General features: G+C 42.9%; 2 protein-coding genes across 2 annotated transcripts in view; one reads left to right on the top strand and one right to left on the bottom strand.

Moving 5' to 3' along the window:
• Positions 1–9765, bottom strand: part of EIF2AK2 (eukaryotic translation initiation factor 2 alpha kinase 2) — a 39073-nt gene extending 29308 nt beyond the window's left edge. The window contains exons 1-3 of the mRNA XM_008516159.2: positions 9545–9765; positions 2137–2271; positions 1661–1778 (exon numbers count right to left, since the gene is read on the bottom strand). Coding sequence (XP_008514381.2) covers positions 1661–1778; positions 2137–2255 — 237 coding nt within the window. The 5' untranslated portion in view covers positions 2256–2271; positions 9545–9765. The remainder of the gene's footprint in view (positions 1–1660; positions 1779–2136; positions 2272–9544) is intronic.
• Positions 4584–14325, top strand: part of LOC139075487 (SH3 domain-binding protein 1-like) — a 37954-nt gene continuing 28212 nt past the window's right edge. The window contains exons 1-3 of the mRNA XM_070571907.1: positions 4584–4656; positions 9363–10385; positions 13365–13515. Of these exons, the coding sequence (XP_070428008.1) occupies positions 4584–4656; positions 9363–9994 (705 nt within the window). The 3' untranslated portion in view covers positions 9995–10385; positions 13365–13515. The remainder of the gene's footprint in view (positions 4657–9362; positions 10386–13364; positions 13516–14325) is intronic.

The raw sequence follows: 14325 nt of genomic DNA, 5'->3' as shown, positions 1-14325 counted from the left end.
GTGTACCCACAACATGACTAACAATAATGTACAACTGAAATCTCACAAGGTTGTAATCTATCATAACATTAATTAAAAAAAAAAAACCTCAATTTTCTCATTTATCCATACAAAATATAACACTTTCCAGCTTGCTTACCCTTTGTAAATCTCAAAAACTAAGATAACAAATATTGATGTAAAGCCATATCCTGGATCACAACTTAATGGGAAAGATGAATATAATAGATATAATAGCATCATTCCTTTCATTGTTATCCACACCTCTTTATGCTTAATCTGACAAAATCTTCTCCAAAGTTTTTCTACTTTATTAATCTTGTCAAAGAACTTTGGTTTTATTAATTTTCTTTATTGTTTCTTTATTTTCTTTTACATTAATTTCTGCCCTTATTGTTCTTATTTTCCTTCTGCTTTTTAGGGAGAAGGTATTCTATTGTTCCTTTTCTAACTTCTTGACGTGGTTTTCTGGCCCATTAACAATTTATGAACTTGTGATTTTGCCTGATTTATTTTTTTCAATTTGGGCTAGAAGGGTGACATCTTCAAGCAAGATTTTTCAGGAAAGTATCTTTTTTCTTTTTAAATGTGAGTAATGTACTTTTTTTTTTTTTTAAAGATTGGCCCTGAGCTAACATCTGTCCCTGATCTTTTTTTTTCTTCTCCCCAAAGCCCTGAGTCCGTAGTTGTATATTCTAGTTGCCGGTCCTTCTGGTTGTGCTGTGTGGGATGCTGCCTCAGCATGGCCAGATGAGCAGCACTCAGTCCACAACCAGGATCTGAACCAGCAAAACCCTGGGTCGCTGAAGTGGAGCCTGCAAAGTTAACCACCTGGCCACGGGGCCGGCCCCCAGTAAAGCATCCTGAAAGCTCAATTTTTCCAAAAGTTTCAATATCTGAGAATGATCCTCTTTTGTCCCATGTGGAAATGAATTCTTGTCTCATTTTACAGCTGCTACTCCACTGTCTGCTGGTTTTTAACGTTGCTGTGGACAGCATGATACTTTTTTTCATTTTTACATTTAAAATAATTTCCTTCTTCTACCTACACACTTGTTGGATTCTTTCTCCATCCCTGGAGCTCAGTACTTTCCCCAGGTTTGATGTTGCTCTTGATGGTTCTGTATTTTTCTGTATCTGTTGAGTTGTTTTAATCTGTATCCAGGTCTTTATTTCAAGAACATTTTCTACTGAAATCTCTTCAGATAGCTTTTTATGTACAATTTACTCTGTTCTCATCTTCAGGGACACAATTATATGTGTGTTGGTTCTTCATTATCTGCCCTTCTTATACGTCCTCCTCCTCATAATCGCTTTCATCTCTATCCTTTTCCACTGCATTCCCTCAATCAGGTGGAGGGACTCCTGCCAGAACCTGTCAGCTCATTTCTCACTGTTTCCACTCTTGTTCAACTTCAGAGTGTGTCACTGCTGTTGGCACACTGAATAGGTATTATCCAGCTTTGCCCACCATTTCCTAGGTGTACCTCTCATGCAGGGTTCTACAGAAATGGAGACAGGAAAAAAGACTGAACTAAACTTCTGAATGTAAAGGAACTTGCACATGGCTTTACTCTGTCTGTGAGTATTTTCTCACAGAGAAAAATATAAACTATATTTGTGAATTCCCTTTTACTAGCAAAAAAGGGCAATTACTCACCTTGTTTTCTCGAAGTATTTCAACAGCCATTTTGGCTGCAGCATTTTTGGCTTCCTTCTTTGATTTACCTTCAGCTTCCGGAAATTCTCTCCCATTTATTATAACTCGAAATGTAAACCTGATTACAAAGAAAATATTCACAAAGTATTATAAAACTCATGCATTATCTAAGGGCAAGTGTTCCAATCACCACTGACTCCTAGGACTACCTTTGAAGATTTTTAACCTATGTTCAAAATGGAATTTAAACAGTCACCCTAAACAGCCAAATTGCACATCATCTTGAAGGATGCAAAGGCTTAGACCCTCTTTTTCTCTGGAGTACTCAGAAGTTACCACTTTATGCCAAGAGGACTTTCAAAGAATTCTGCAGCAACTTTACTCTAGAGATAAAGTATTGACTTCAAAATTGTGCCAGACTGCCATTCTCTCAGTTTATATTTTATAGGGATATGCCCTTTTTTATAGCAACTTACGTTAAATCATGTGGAGGTCCTGTCTTAGACAGTTCCCGAAAATCAAGAACCACATTATGCTTCTGACGATATTTATTAAGTTCTTCTATGAAGACACCTGGTGAAAGATGACTGGCCATTTCTTCTTCCAGTAACCTACAATAGAAGAGATGTTTGAAAGAAGTGACACTCATGGAACATATTTAATCTGATTTTCCCAATCCAATTTAAGAGACCAAATAGAGTAAGAAGAATCTCCTCTATACGACTTATCTTGTCCATATAAAACCAGAGAAAATTTTTTTACAAAATCTCTTTCTCTCTCATGGACGGCACAGTCAAGCTAATTTTTTCAAAATTTTCAACTGCCAAAACTTGATTGTTCAAAAAAGGAAGGCGCCCTTCTCTACAACTGCTCTCTGCTTCCACTGAGCATCAAATGCAAGTCTGTCCACTTACTTGAGAAGGTAAAAAGGCCGCTGGAGTGGAATTAGAATTCTTTATGTTGAGAGGAAAACGGTGAAGAGTATATATACAAAGTGAAGTTGATGAAATCATGAAGGATTTAGCTACATGGAAATAGATTCTCCTATAAAACCCCCCAAATCCTCCCTTTGCAATTTTCAGATCAATTGTAGGATAATTTACCTGGGTAACTATGACCCCAGTTTATGAGTCTCACTGGACTGAGACAGAAGCAATGATTTAAATTATAAACAAAATCTAAAGGATACAAATCTAAATATAAGAACCCAACTATAACACTCTTCGAAGACAACTTGAGGGTAAATCTTCATAACCTTGGATTTGGCAATGGGATCTTTGCTATGACAGCAAAAGCACAAGCAACAAAAGAAAACATAGATAAATTGGGCTTCATCAAAATTAAAAATATTTCTATATCAAAGGACAATATGAAAACAATGAAAAGAAAATCTACAGAATGGGATATTTATAAATCATATATCTGATAAGAGTCTAGTATCCAGAATAGAAGAACTATTACAACTCAACAACAAAAAGACAACCCAATTAGAAAACAGACAAGGGACTTGAACAGATATTTCTCCAAAGAAGATACAGAAATGGCCGACAAGTACATGAAAAGATGCTCAATATCATTAGTCATTAGAGAAATGCAAATCAAAACCACAACAAAATACCACTTCACACCCACTACGATGGCAATAACAATAATAATAAAGAAAATAAGTGTTGTTGAGGATGCGGAGAAACTGAAACCCTCATACATTGTTGATAGGAATAGAAAATCGTACAGCCTCTATGGAAAAGAATTTGGTGGCTCCTCAAAAACTTACACTCATAATTACCATACGACCCAGCAATTCCATTCCTAGGTCTATATGCAAAGAATTGAAAAACAGGTTTTCAAACAAATACTTATACAGAAATGTTCATAGCAGCCCTATCTACAATAACCAAAAAACAGAAATGAACCAAATGTCCATCAACTGATGAATGGTAAAGTAAATGTGGTATATCCACACATGGAATCTTATTCAGCCATAAAAAGGAATAAAATATTGAAACATGCTACCACAGGCCGGCCCTGTGGCTGAATGGTTAAGTTCACGCGCTCTGCTTCAGCAGCCTAGGGTTTTGCCAGTTCGGATCCTGGGCACAGACATGGCACCACTCATCAGGCGATGCTGAGGCAGCGTCCCACATAGAAAAGCCAGAAGGACCTACAACTAGAATATACAACTGTGTACTAGGGGCCTTTGGGGAGAAGAAGAAGAGAAAAAAAAGAAGATTGGCAACAGCTGTTAGCTCAGGTGCCAATCTTTAAAAAGAAAAAGAAAGAAACATGCTACCACATGGATAAACCTTGAAAATATTATGCTAAATAAAAGAAGCCAGACACAAAAGGCCATATTTTGTATGATTCCATTTTTATGAAACAACCATAGATGTTTAGGTAAATCCATAGAGACAGAAAGCAGACTCTGTTAATCTCTCATTTCTTGTTGGAAAGCTCTTTTGATTTTCCTTCTCCCATGGCCAAGCTTTCTTCCTAGCACTTCTTAATCTTTTTAGGCTCTAAACGCTGGTGTCCCCCAAGGCTTGGTCCAAAGATCCTATTCTCTTCACTCTATGCTTTCTCCTCAAGGTGATTTCTTTCACATTCATAATTTCAATGATCAACTATTGGTCATTAACTCTAAAATTTACCTATCACTCATGATATCTCATATCTTACATATCATTCTCTTTGAGTCTCAGATCTCTCTATCCAACATCTCTACTGAGACATCTTGAAAGAACCTCAAACTCAAAAGATCCCAAACTGCATTTATGATTGTCCCCTAAGCTGACTGGAGTTTCCTTTCTTAGAAAACGACTTGACCATCCATCCATGTCTGAAAAGGAGGCATCCTTGACATTTCCTTTCCCTAACTTATAGTCCATAAGTCAGTCCTGTCCCCAAACCCTTCTACTTCTCAATCATGTCTATAGCCACCATCCTGGTTCCAGCTGTCACCATCTTACTGCTGGACTGCTGCAAGAACCTCAGAACCAGTTTGTCACAACCACTGCAATGCCTTCTCTCCCCTGCAGCCATCATGATTTTTTTCTCACTTTTTTTTTCATTGTGGTAAAATACGCATAACATGAAATTTATCCTTTAAACCATTTTGAAGTGTACAATTCACAAGCATTAAGCACATTCACAATGTTGTGCAGCCATCACTGCCAATCCTTCTGCAGAACTCTTTTCATCTTCCCAAACAGAAAGTCTGTACTCATTAAACGCTAACTTCCCATTTCCCCAAGCTCTCAGCCCTGGGTAACCAACATTACTTTTCCTCTCCATGAATTTGCCTTCTAGGTACCTCATATAAATGGAATCATATATTCGTCCTTTTGAGTTTGGTTATTTCACTTGACATAATGTCTTCAAGTTTCATTCATGTTGTAGCATGTGTCAGAATTTCCTTCCTTTTTAAGGCTGAATAATATATTACTGTATGTACGTATCACGTTTTGTTTATCCATTCATCTGTTGATGGATATTTGGATTATTTCAACTTCTTGGCTATTGTAAATAAGGCTGCTTTAAACATTGATGTACAAATATCTGTTCATGCCTCTACTTTCAAATCTTTTGGGTACGTACCTAGAAGAGGAACTGCTGAATCATATGGCAATTCTATGTTTACCATTTTTTTTTTTTTCAAGATTTTATTTTTCTCCTTTTTCTCCCCAAAGCCCCCCGGTACATAGTTGTATATTTCGTTGTGGGTCTTTCTAGTTGTGGCATGTGGGACGCTGCCTCAGCGTGGTCTGACGAGCAGTGCCATGTCCACGCCCAGGATTCAAACCAATGAAACACTGGGCCGCCTGCAGCGGAGCGCGCGAACTTAACCACTCGGCCACGGGGCCAGCCCCCTATGTTTACCATTTTGAGGAACTATCAAACTGTTTTCCACAGTGGCTGCACCATTTTATATTTCCACCAGCAATGCACAAGGGTTCCAATTTTTCCATATCCTCACCAACACTTCTTGGTACATTTTTTTAATAGCAGCCACATTGTGATCTTTTTTAAAGATCAGTCCAATGATGCAGCCCCCAGAAGCCATCAAAACTGTTCCTGTGAAGGTTACCAATGGCTTACCCATCTCTAAAACTAGTAGTCGGTTCTCAGTCCTTGTCTATTTTCCTTAAACCAGAAATAGACGTGGTTTCTCATTCCCTTCCCCCTCCTCTTTCTTTCTTAGCTTGGATCTCTGAGACATCACACTCTCTTGGTTCTCCGCCTTTTTCACAAACTTCTCTGTCTCCTTTCCTGGTCCCCCTTCATCTTCCCTTCTTCTAAATATTGTACTGTCCCAGGGCCCAGTCCTTAAATCTCTTCCCTAGTCTACTTCCACTGACTCTCCTGGTGATCACCTCTAGGCTTGTGGCTTTAAATTCCACATATACAATGATGGTTTTCAAAAGCATGCCTCCGCCATGGACTCTTTCTTGACTCACAATTGCTTCTGTCCAATACACTCCCTCCTGAAATGCTCCTGACTCTACCCCTTCTGCTGCCTTTGCCTGGTCAACTCCTACTTCCTACAGATCTCAGATCAAATGTCATTTCCCAGACACCCTAGAAGAGGTCCTAGTTTGGTGCTCTACCACAGCTCTTGTCCCCTTTATTGCAACTGCTTATTTAACTGACTGTATTCCAGAAGAGACCATGAGCTACAAGAGGGAAGAGACCAGGCTCATAATAGGGGCTCAATAATGAGCAAATGAATACCCAAATATCTCCAGATCTCCCCCACCTCCAAGACTTGTCATGTGCTTTTCTCTCTGCTTGGAATGCAATCTCTGCATCCTCTATCTACCATGCAATTCCCACTCATCTGTGAGGATCAACACAGCCTTCTTCGAGGCTGGGGCTCAGCTAGTACTCCTCTGTGGGTCTGTCACTCCACCTTGCCCAGCTCCCATCACAGCTCCAACTGCTTTTTAAACGAGTCAGTCAGCTCTTTAGGGAGCAGGTTCTATGTCTTACTCACCTTTGTATCACCAACACCCAGTGGCAAGTGGTAAATGCTGAACACTTAGACGGTGTATAGGTAAATGAGAAAATGATTCATTAAAATTAAATACTCCACTTTAAACCTCCTCACCATCTCCCTTCTCTTCATCTGCTGTTTTCTGTGCATTCTTTCTTCATTCATTCAGTAAATGCTTATCAAGAGTCAAGTACTGTTCTGATACTGAGTATACAGACATGAACAGGACAGAACAAGTCCCTACCTGCATTCCACTGAGGGAAGAAAGAAAATGACCATGTCCAGAAACAAACAAAGGAGTGAGTAATAGGATGATCAGATGGCTGGAAATGCTATGATGAAATTAAATAGCAGTGCAGGATAGAGGGTGCATTGGCAGGTGCGGGAGAGATATGAGGGAAGTAGTTTTAGACACGGTGGTCAGGGGAAAACCTCTCTTAGGAGGTAATAGTGAAATAAAGCTGGAATGATGAGAAAGTCCATCATACCAAGATATAGGAGACAGCATCTCAGGCAGAGGAAACCTTGAGGCAGGAAACAGCACAGCCTTTGAAAGGATACCAAAAAGGTCAAAGGGATGCACTGCACAGGGAACACGGAGAAAAGTGTAGGAAATGAGTCAGAGAGGCGGGCAGGTGCCACAGCACAGAGACCTTGTAGGTCGTGGTCAGGACTGTGGATGTTATTCCAATTGCAATAGGAAGCTATTGGAGGGTTCTAAACAGAGGAGTGATGTGGGGGGGTTTATGTTTTAAATGATGACTCTGATGCCATGTAAAGAACAGAGTCTGCGGGCCGGGTGTGGAAAGGGGAGCAGAGCATGAGCAGAAGTAGGCAGACCAAGCAGAGGCTGCTGCAGTGGTTTGGGTGAGCAATGGTGGTGGCCAGAAGGAGGAGCTAGAAGTGCCCGGAGTCTGAGCAAAGGCAATGCCTTCACATTCCTGCTTTGAGTGAGGACAGGGGTCGGCTTTAGGGCCACACAGATCTGGGCTAGACCCTCTCTGAGCCTTTGATTCATAACCTGAAAACCCGATCCACTGGTTGTTGTGAGGAGTAAATCAGATGAAAAATATCCAGCAGAGTCCCCCACACCACTGGTCCTCCATCAATGGTGCTCGGGTCTACAATTCCAACATCCAAAACATACTAAATACGGAGTTTTATTTTGTTTCTGGTGGGTTTGTAGCCCGCTGTCTAGACCTGAACTGACATGAGTTATTTAGAGTCTTTAGGACACTGTTGTCTATTGACACATTTCCCTGCAGAAATGTGTTTTATCAGAGTGTCGCCCCCAAATCCTGTTGAGAACATCATATAATAGACAGGAATTATGCTGCCCTGCCTTTCTAAAATCCAAAAATCTCTCAATACAGGAACACACCTGGCCCAATAGTTTCAGAGAAGGATCCGCAGACTACCATTATTTTCAGGAACCAAAGTGTCATTTGGTTTAGTCACAATCACGAGACCACACACCCAATTGGAGTGGGTCATAGATCTGAGAACAGCAGTTCTGGAAGAGTCCTCAGCAATTATTTCACCTGAAGACCTATCAAATGCTCTAGATCCTCAGCACTTTTAACTCTAAGTAACTGCTGATCATCAGAATGACAAGCCAGTTTGAATTTAAGTGACATAAATGGGTAAACTAATAAGGTGTTGAATTGGTATGTGTGAAAAAGTACTTACCAGTTTGGAAGAAAAGAAACAGCAGGTTTCTTTTCAACTATTTTAAATAAATCTTGTTTTAATTCCATGTTACCATTTTCCTAAAAGAAATCACCACAATCACTAACAAATGTTATGTGTCCATCTTACTCATGCCCAGAAGTTACTGTGGCTGTGCCTCTGCTCCCTTCCAGCAGACCGCCAGCCTCTCCAGGGCCTGCACAATGCTTGGCATACAACATGCAGTCAACTAGTATCTGATTAATGAAATGAATAAACTACAGGTCGAGTGTTATGGATCTTCAGGTTCAAATGAGCAAACTGAAGAACAAGAGTATAATCTGCCCAAGATTCTAAGCTCCTAAGTGACAGCAGAGAGTGTACCTTTAGCTTCCATGTGGCAACTCATTTTTATACTAAAGAAATCACAGGCAATAGGAAGTCTCATTAATCTGGAGTTCAAAGGATAATTTATGAATTGCCATTCATCAAACAAATATTTAATGAACACCTATTCTGTACTGGGTGCTAGGGTTATACCAGTGGACAAAACCCTGCTCTTGTGAACTCACTAGCGGAGGAACATGGACAAACCCATAAAAATGCCCCAGGGTGCTGAGTACCATGTTGAAAATCAAAGCAGAGCAAGGGGAACAGTGAGGGAAGGACAGGGTTCTTTTATATTCAAGTTGTTTAGGGAAGGCTGTTCTGCTAAAGTGACACTGGAAGAAGTGCAGGGTAAAGCGAGGGACTGGCCCGTGCAGCTATCTGGGGGAAGAGCTTTCCAGGAAGAAGAAACAGCCAATGCAAAGGCCCAGAGGCAGGAGTGTGCTTGGCTGTGCCCCAAGAACAGCAATGAGGCCTCTGTGGTGAGAGTGGAGGGAGCAGGGGCCTTGCCTGGGGACCGATAACCGTTTACAGGATTCTGATGAGATGGGAAGCTATTGGGGAGGTCTGAGCAGGGGAGTGGCCTGTTCTGACCTAAAGGAACCCTCCCGCTGCTACGGTTTGGGGCTCGGGGCACAGAAAGGGGCGGGGGCTAAGGCCGGGCAATCGGGAAACAATTGGTACCGTCCAGGCGAGAGATTTTGGGCTGGGTATTATTCAGCCAAGTGGGGGGCAGTGCAGGCCTCCGCGCTCCCCGTCTGTTTGTCGAGGTGGAGGGCGTATCTGCTTTCCCCCGGCTCCCCTGCCCCCAACCCCGGCCTGAGCGGTTCGTTACTTACTCTGCTAGAAATTCTTCGCGGGGAGAAAATGGCTTTCAGTTGCCCCCGCGCTACACGATCGTGTCCCCAGGTCGGGACGGCCCCGCAGCTCCGCGCAGGCCCGGGCCGCGCGCCGGGTCGGGACAGGGGCTTCTCGGCGCGCCGCTGCTGCCCGCGGAAGCCCGGCCGGCTCGGGCACTGCTCTCGGTTTCGTCTTCCCGGCGGACTCCGCCTCCCGCCGCGGCCGCCCGCCCCTCCCGCGCGGGGCCTCGGGCAGCGCGCGCCTCCCCGGGCCGGCGTCTGGGACGGTGCCCAGGCCCTGAGCCGGGCAGGGTGCGGAGGACCCCCGAGGCGCTCGCCGAGCCAGGCTCTGGGATCCCCGATCCCCTTTCCTCTTCGCCGCAAGCCTTAGAGGTGGGATGGGGCAGTCGGTATCATCGGCTCCATTTTACAGCAGCAGAAACTGAGTAAATTAACTCGCCTAGGGTCCTCACTCTGGAAAGTGGCAAAGCCAGGGTTCAATTCGAGGTCAGGCCCCTAAACTACCTACCGACGCACCCCTCCCTGTCGTCACCTTTACAAGGCTGGATAGGGAGGCCTGGGAGCATAATCTTTCTTCAGTCTGTTTCCCCCCATCCGTCCAGATCCTTGCCAGCCGCTGGAGCGAGCACCGGCCAGTCCGCAGTTAGGACAACCACCTGCCCGCGCGGGACCTCATGGAGTTCATGACCAGAGCCTTTACCAGCCGTCGGCGGTTTATAGGAAATCCTACTCACCTGATGGACTATGACACACTCCCAGAGAAGTACTGGCTCACTGACACCGCGATGGAGGAGCCTAGGACTTACAACAACGCTACAACGTAGGTGCCGTTACTATGCCCGTTTGACAGATGAAAAAATTGAGGCCTGAGGCACAGAGAAGTTAAGTAACACAGCTAGTAAGTAGGAGAGCTACACTTAGAAACAGGAATCTCAGTATCTTGCCTGGGGTGAGGGAGAGAGGTGGTCCCAGGATGGACCTCAAGTGTAGATGAAATGTTGGGCATTGATTGGCTGTGGGCATCCTTTCCCACTTCTCTGCTATGTTCTTCGGTACTGCACCGTATCAATGGCTAAAAACTGTATTTTCCTTGAAGCTCACTCAGGTCCTGGGCAGGATTTAAGTTACCCAAAGGTGAAGTACTGGTGGGAGGTTTGGAAGGCAGGCGGGAGGCAGAGCCATATTTCTGTGGCATTTCCAGGTGACGAGAGCTCCTCCAGTGGTGAATATTTGCGGGATTCCATTTGCCAGTTTTGTGGGTGTGGGATGGCTGCGGCAGCAGCAATGGCAGTAGCAGTTACAAGTTTTCTGACTTTTTGAAGCCCCTGGGCTGCCCAAGAGAGCTTAAAGAAAAACGACAAACTCAAGGACCATCAGAGGACACGTGGTTTAATAGGTGCCCCAGAAGAACCTCTTATTTCCTGGAGCCTCAGGGTAAGGTTGCAAAGATCAGGTGTAGAGTCAATGCTGCAGGTAGCAGAATTACTATATAAATTTAATTTGCAGGCTCACCGGCTCTCCATGAATACTGAGGGCGTTTACTGGGAAAGAATGAGGCCCTGGAACTTTGGGTGGATTTGAATGAATCCAAGTGAGACTACCCTGCCAAATTCTGCTGGGTCTCCACAGTCCCCCAGCTGTGTTTGAGAAGGCTGGTACAGCCTAGCTTGAAGAGCCTGAAGTAGTCACCTTGCAAAGAGGTGCTAACTCTCCAGATGCCCCATCCCTACCTCATGCCTTCACTCCTACAACTAGAATCAGATGCTAGGATGCTCCAAGAGGATATGGACAAGATTTGATCAAGAGGAGATAGCTTACACAGTAAAAGAATTGCAAGATTTTACTATCTTTTAGTGGAAATTAAACCCAGGAAATATGCCTGGAAATGATTCTAAATGTGACAGGAAAAAATAAACATAATTTAGATTATGCACTCAGTGTGCTGGTTAGCAACTGGGAATGGCTCTAACAGTTGGTTCAGTTGGTTTATTCCAGTCTGGGCTCAGTGGTGGCCCACCTTAAATAAAATTGTGATGCCAAGTAATACAGATGAAGAAATCAAAAATACTTAGGGAGTCAGGAATGTTGGAGTAGATTAATTAGATGCAGCCTATTCATTCACTCCCTAACCATATCTCCCAAGAAGATCCAGAGGGCCCTCCTTCACCAGGCATTGAGAAATATATTGGAGTGGGGAGCATCAGCATCCGCGGTCAGCCACTGCAGGAGGGGAGTGTCGATGGGAGATGCTGCCATTGAAAAACCTCCCAGATTTCAATGGGGATTATGGCAGATATCTGAGACCCCCGTGGCACTCACTCCTGCTCTATCAACCCGCATCTCTGAACTCATGGGGAGTTCCCTATGACCAGATGACTGAGAAAGAAAAATTTGAATGAAGCACAACACTGGCATTAATCAGAAGTGGACTGATGTATTACTATAGCCCCTCCAGGAGGTGGCCCTAAAAGATAGTGGGAGAAAGGAAATCCTCCCAGCGGGCGGAAGTTTGAATGGTACGTTTAGCTGTCACTTGGAAGGAGAGAAAGCCAGCATCTTGGACAGAACCAGTGGCTAGCAGTTTAGCTGGATATTCAGAGATTTGGAAGGAACAAGATCAGAGGGTGAGGGATACAGAGGTCTGGGGAAAATAATGTGGGTGAAACCACTTCTGGATGTTGCAGGTTCATCGTGCCGTCAAGGCATCAAGAAAATAAGGGGGTCACGGAACTGGCTGGGCTGATCGATACAAATTCCCAAGGGAAAACAGTGGTGCAGCCACACAGTGGAGTCAGGGACAAGTGTGTCTTCAACCCAGGGGTTTCTCTGAGGTTCTTTTTAGTAATTCCATGTTCAACGATAAATGTTAATGGAAATCTACAGCTACACAGGCAGGACTGTTAAGGGCTCAGGTCCTTCAGGATTGAAGGTTTGTGTCACCCTGCCAGCTGGGGAGACTTCCAAGAGCAAAGTGAACAATGAATAAGGAAGTTATAAACCCACTGTGATCTCATGACCTGCTGAATAAGAAAGGACCGTAGAACCTATGCATTGTTTCTTGCTGCTTTGTTTTTGTATGTATTGGTGAACTTCTTTTAATTGCTTTTCCCTTTCCTTTTATATGAGATTTGCCAGTGGTGGTGAATTTTGTAAGATAGTCTTTAGGTAAGAGTGTGTTAAGGTGGGATTGTGACTAAAACAGAAGAGGAAGGAACATCACATAGAAATGGGTGTGGAGATATAGGGGAAAGGATAAGCATGTTTTCGTTTGAAGGAGGGAACAGCTGCATTAGGTGGGAGAATAGTTTTGTTGTTGGCTTTAAAGATTGTTGGTAAAAGGAGTGGACTATACTAGATATTGTTAATTTTTATTTAGTTTCCATTCTCACTCCCTTCTGTGTCTCCTCATCTCCTGGATTATAATGTATGGAAGGTTAAAATAGCATTTTCCAGATTTCTATGGAGTTAAAATTCCAGATATAATTTGAATTCCTCCAATGACTGATGAGCAGTGTTGCAAGATTTGGAAGATGGAAAGGAAGATAAGGCCATCTTTCTGTGACAGAACAGGCTGACAAACAAGCTCCCAGGCTCAGGGGTGTTTGCAGGAGCAGGACTCCAGTTTCCCTTGTCAGTTCTACAAGGGTATGGGGCAGCTGTGGTGGCAGCAGTGGCAGTGGGAGGGTTCTGAACTTTGTATGGCAGCTACAGTGGAAGTTTCCTGATTTCCATTCTGCCATCTCTTCTGACAATTATGTGTTCATTTCCTGCTAAATCTTTCTGCCTGACATACTTACAGTGGTTCCTGTTTCCAGTACTGAACAAGGAGAAACCTTCCTGAAAATGGAGCCTACACCGAAGGAATAGAGTTTAGAAGTGAAGATTAAGAATCAAGTCCTTGTTTGAGCTCTGGATCAAGCCTCACCTGAAGCCAAACTCATCCTAGACTGGTCAGTTATAAGAACCCTCTACCTCCTTGTCTTTCTACTATAAACCAGTTTGTGTTTGATTTTCCATTTGCTGCATCTGCAGCATCCTCACTGATCCGATATTCTAAAACACTTCTTGGAAAAAATCCTCTCATTAACTTATTCAATAAATATTTATTGAGTGCTTATTATGTGCAGCACTATACTGGAAATACAGTGATGTGCTTTGTTTAGAGTTTTTATCATGAAAGGATGTTGAATTTTGCTTTTTCTGCCTCTGTTGAGAATATTATATGATTTTTATCCTTCATTTTGTTAATGTGGTGTATCACATTTATTGATTTGCATCTGTTCAACCATCATTACATCCCTGGAATAAATCCCACTTGATCATGGTGTATGATCCTTTTAATGTATTGTAGAATTTGGTTTGCTAATATTTTGTTGAGGATATTTGCATCTATGTTCAACAGGGATATTGGCCTGTAATTTTCTTTTCTTGCAGTGTCCTTGTCTGGGTTTGATATCAGGGTGATGCTGGCCTCATAAAATGAGTTTAGAAGTGTTTCTTCCTCTTCAATTTTTGGGAATATTTTGAGAAGGATTGGTATTAATCCTTTAAATGTTTGGTAGAATTCATCAGTGAAACCATCTGATCCTGGACTTTTCATTGTTGGGAGGTTTTTGATTACTGATTCAATCTCTTTGCTAGTAATTGGTCTGTTCAGATTTCCTGTTTCTTCATGATTTAGTCTTGGTAGGTTGTATGTTTCTAGGAATTTATCTGTTTCTTCTAGGTTATCTAATTTGTTGGCATATAATTGTTCGTAG

Source organism: Equus przewalskii, chromosome 14 (assembly GCF_037783145.1).
Source record: "Equus przewalskii isolate Varuska chromosome 14, EquPr2, whole genome shotgun sequence".
Classification (NCBI taxonomy): domain Eukaryota; kingdom Metazoa; phylum Chordata; class Mammalia; order Perissodactyla; family Equidae; genus Equus; species Equus przewalskii.
This window is presented reverse-complemented; position numbering and strand designations above follow the sequence as displayed.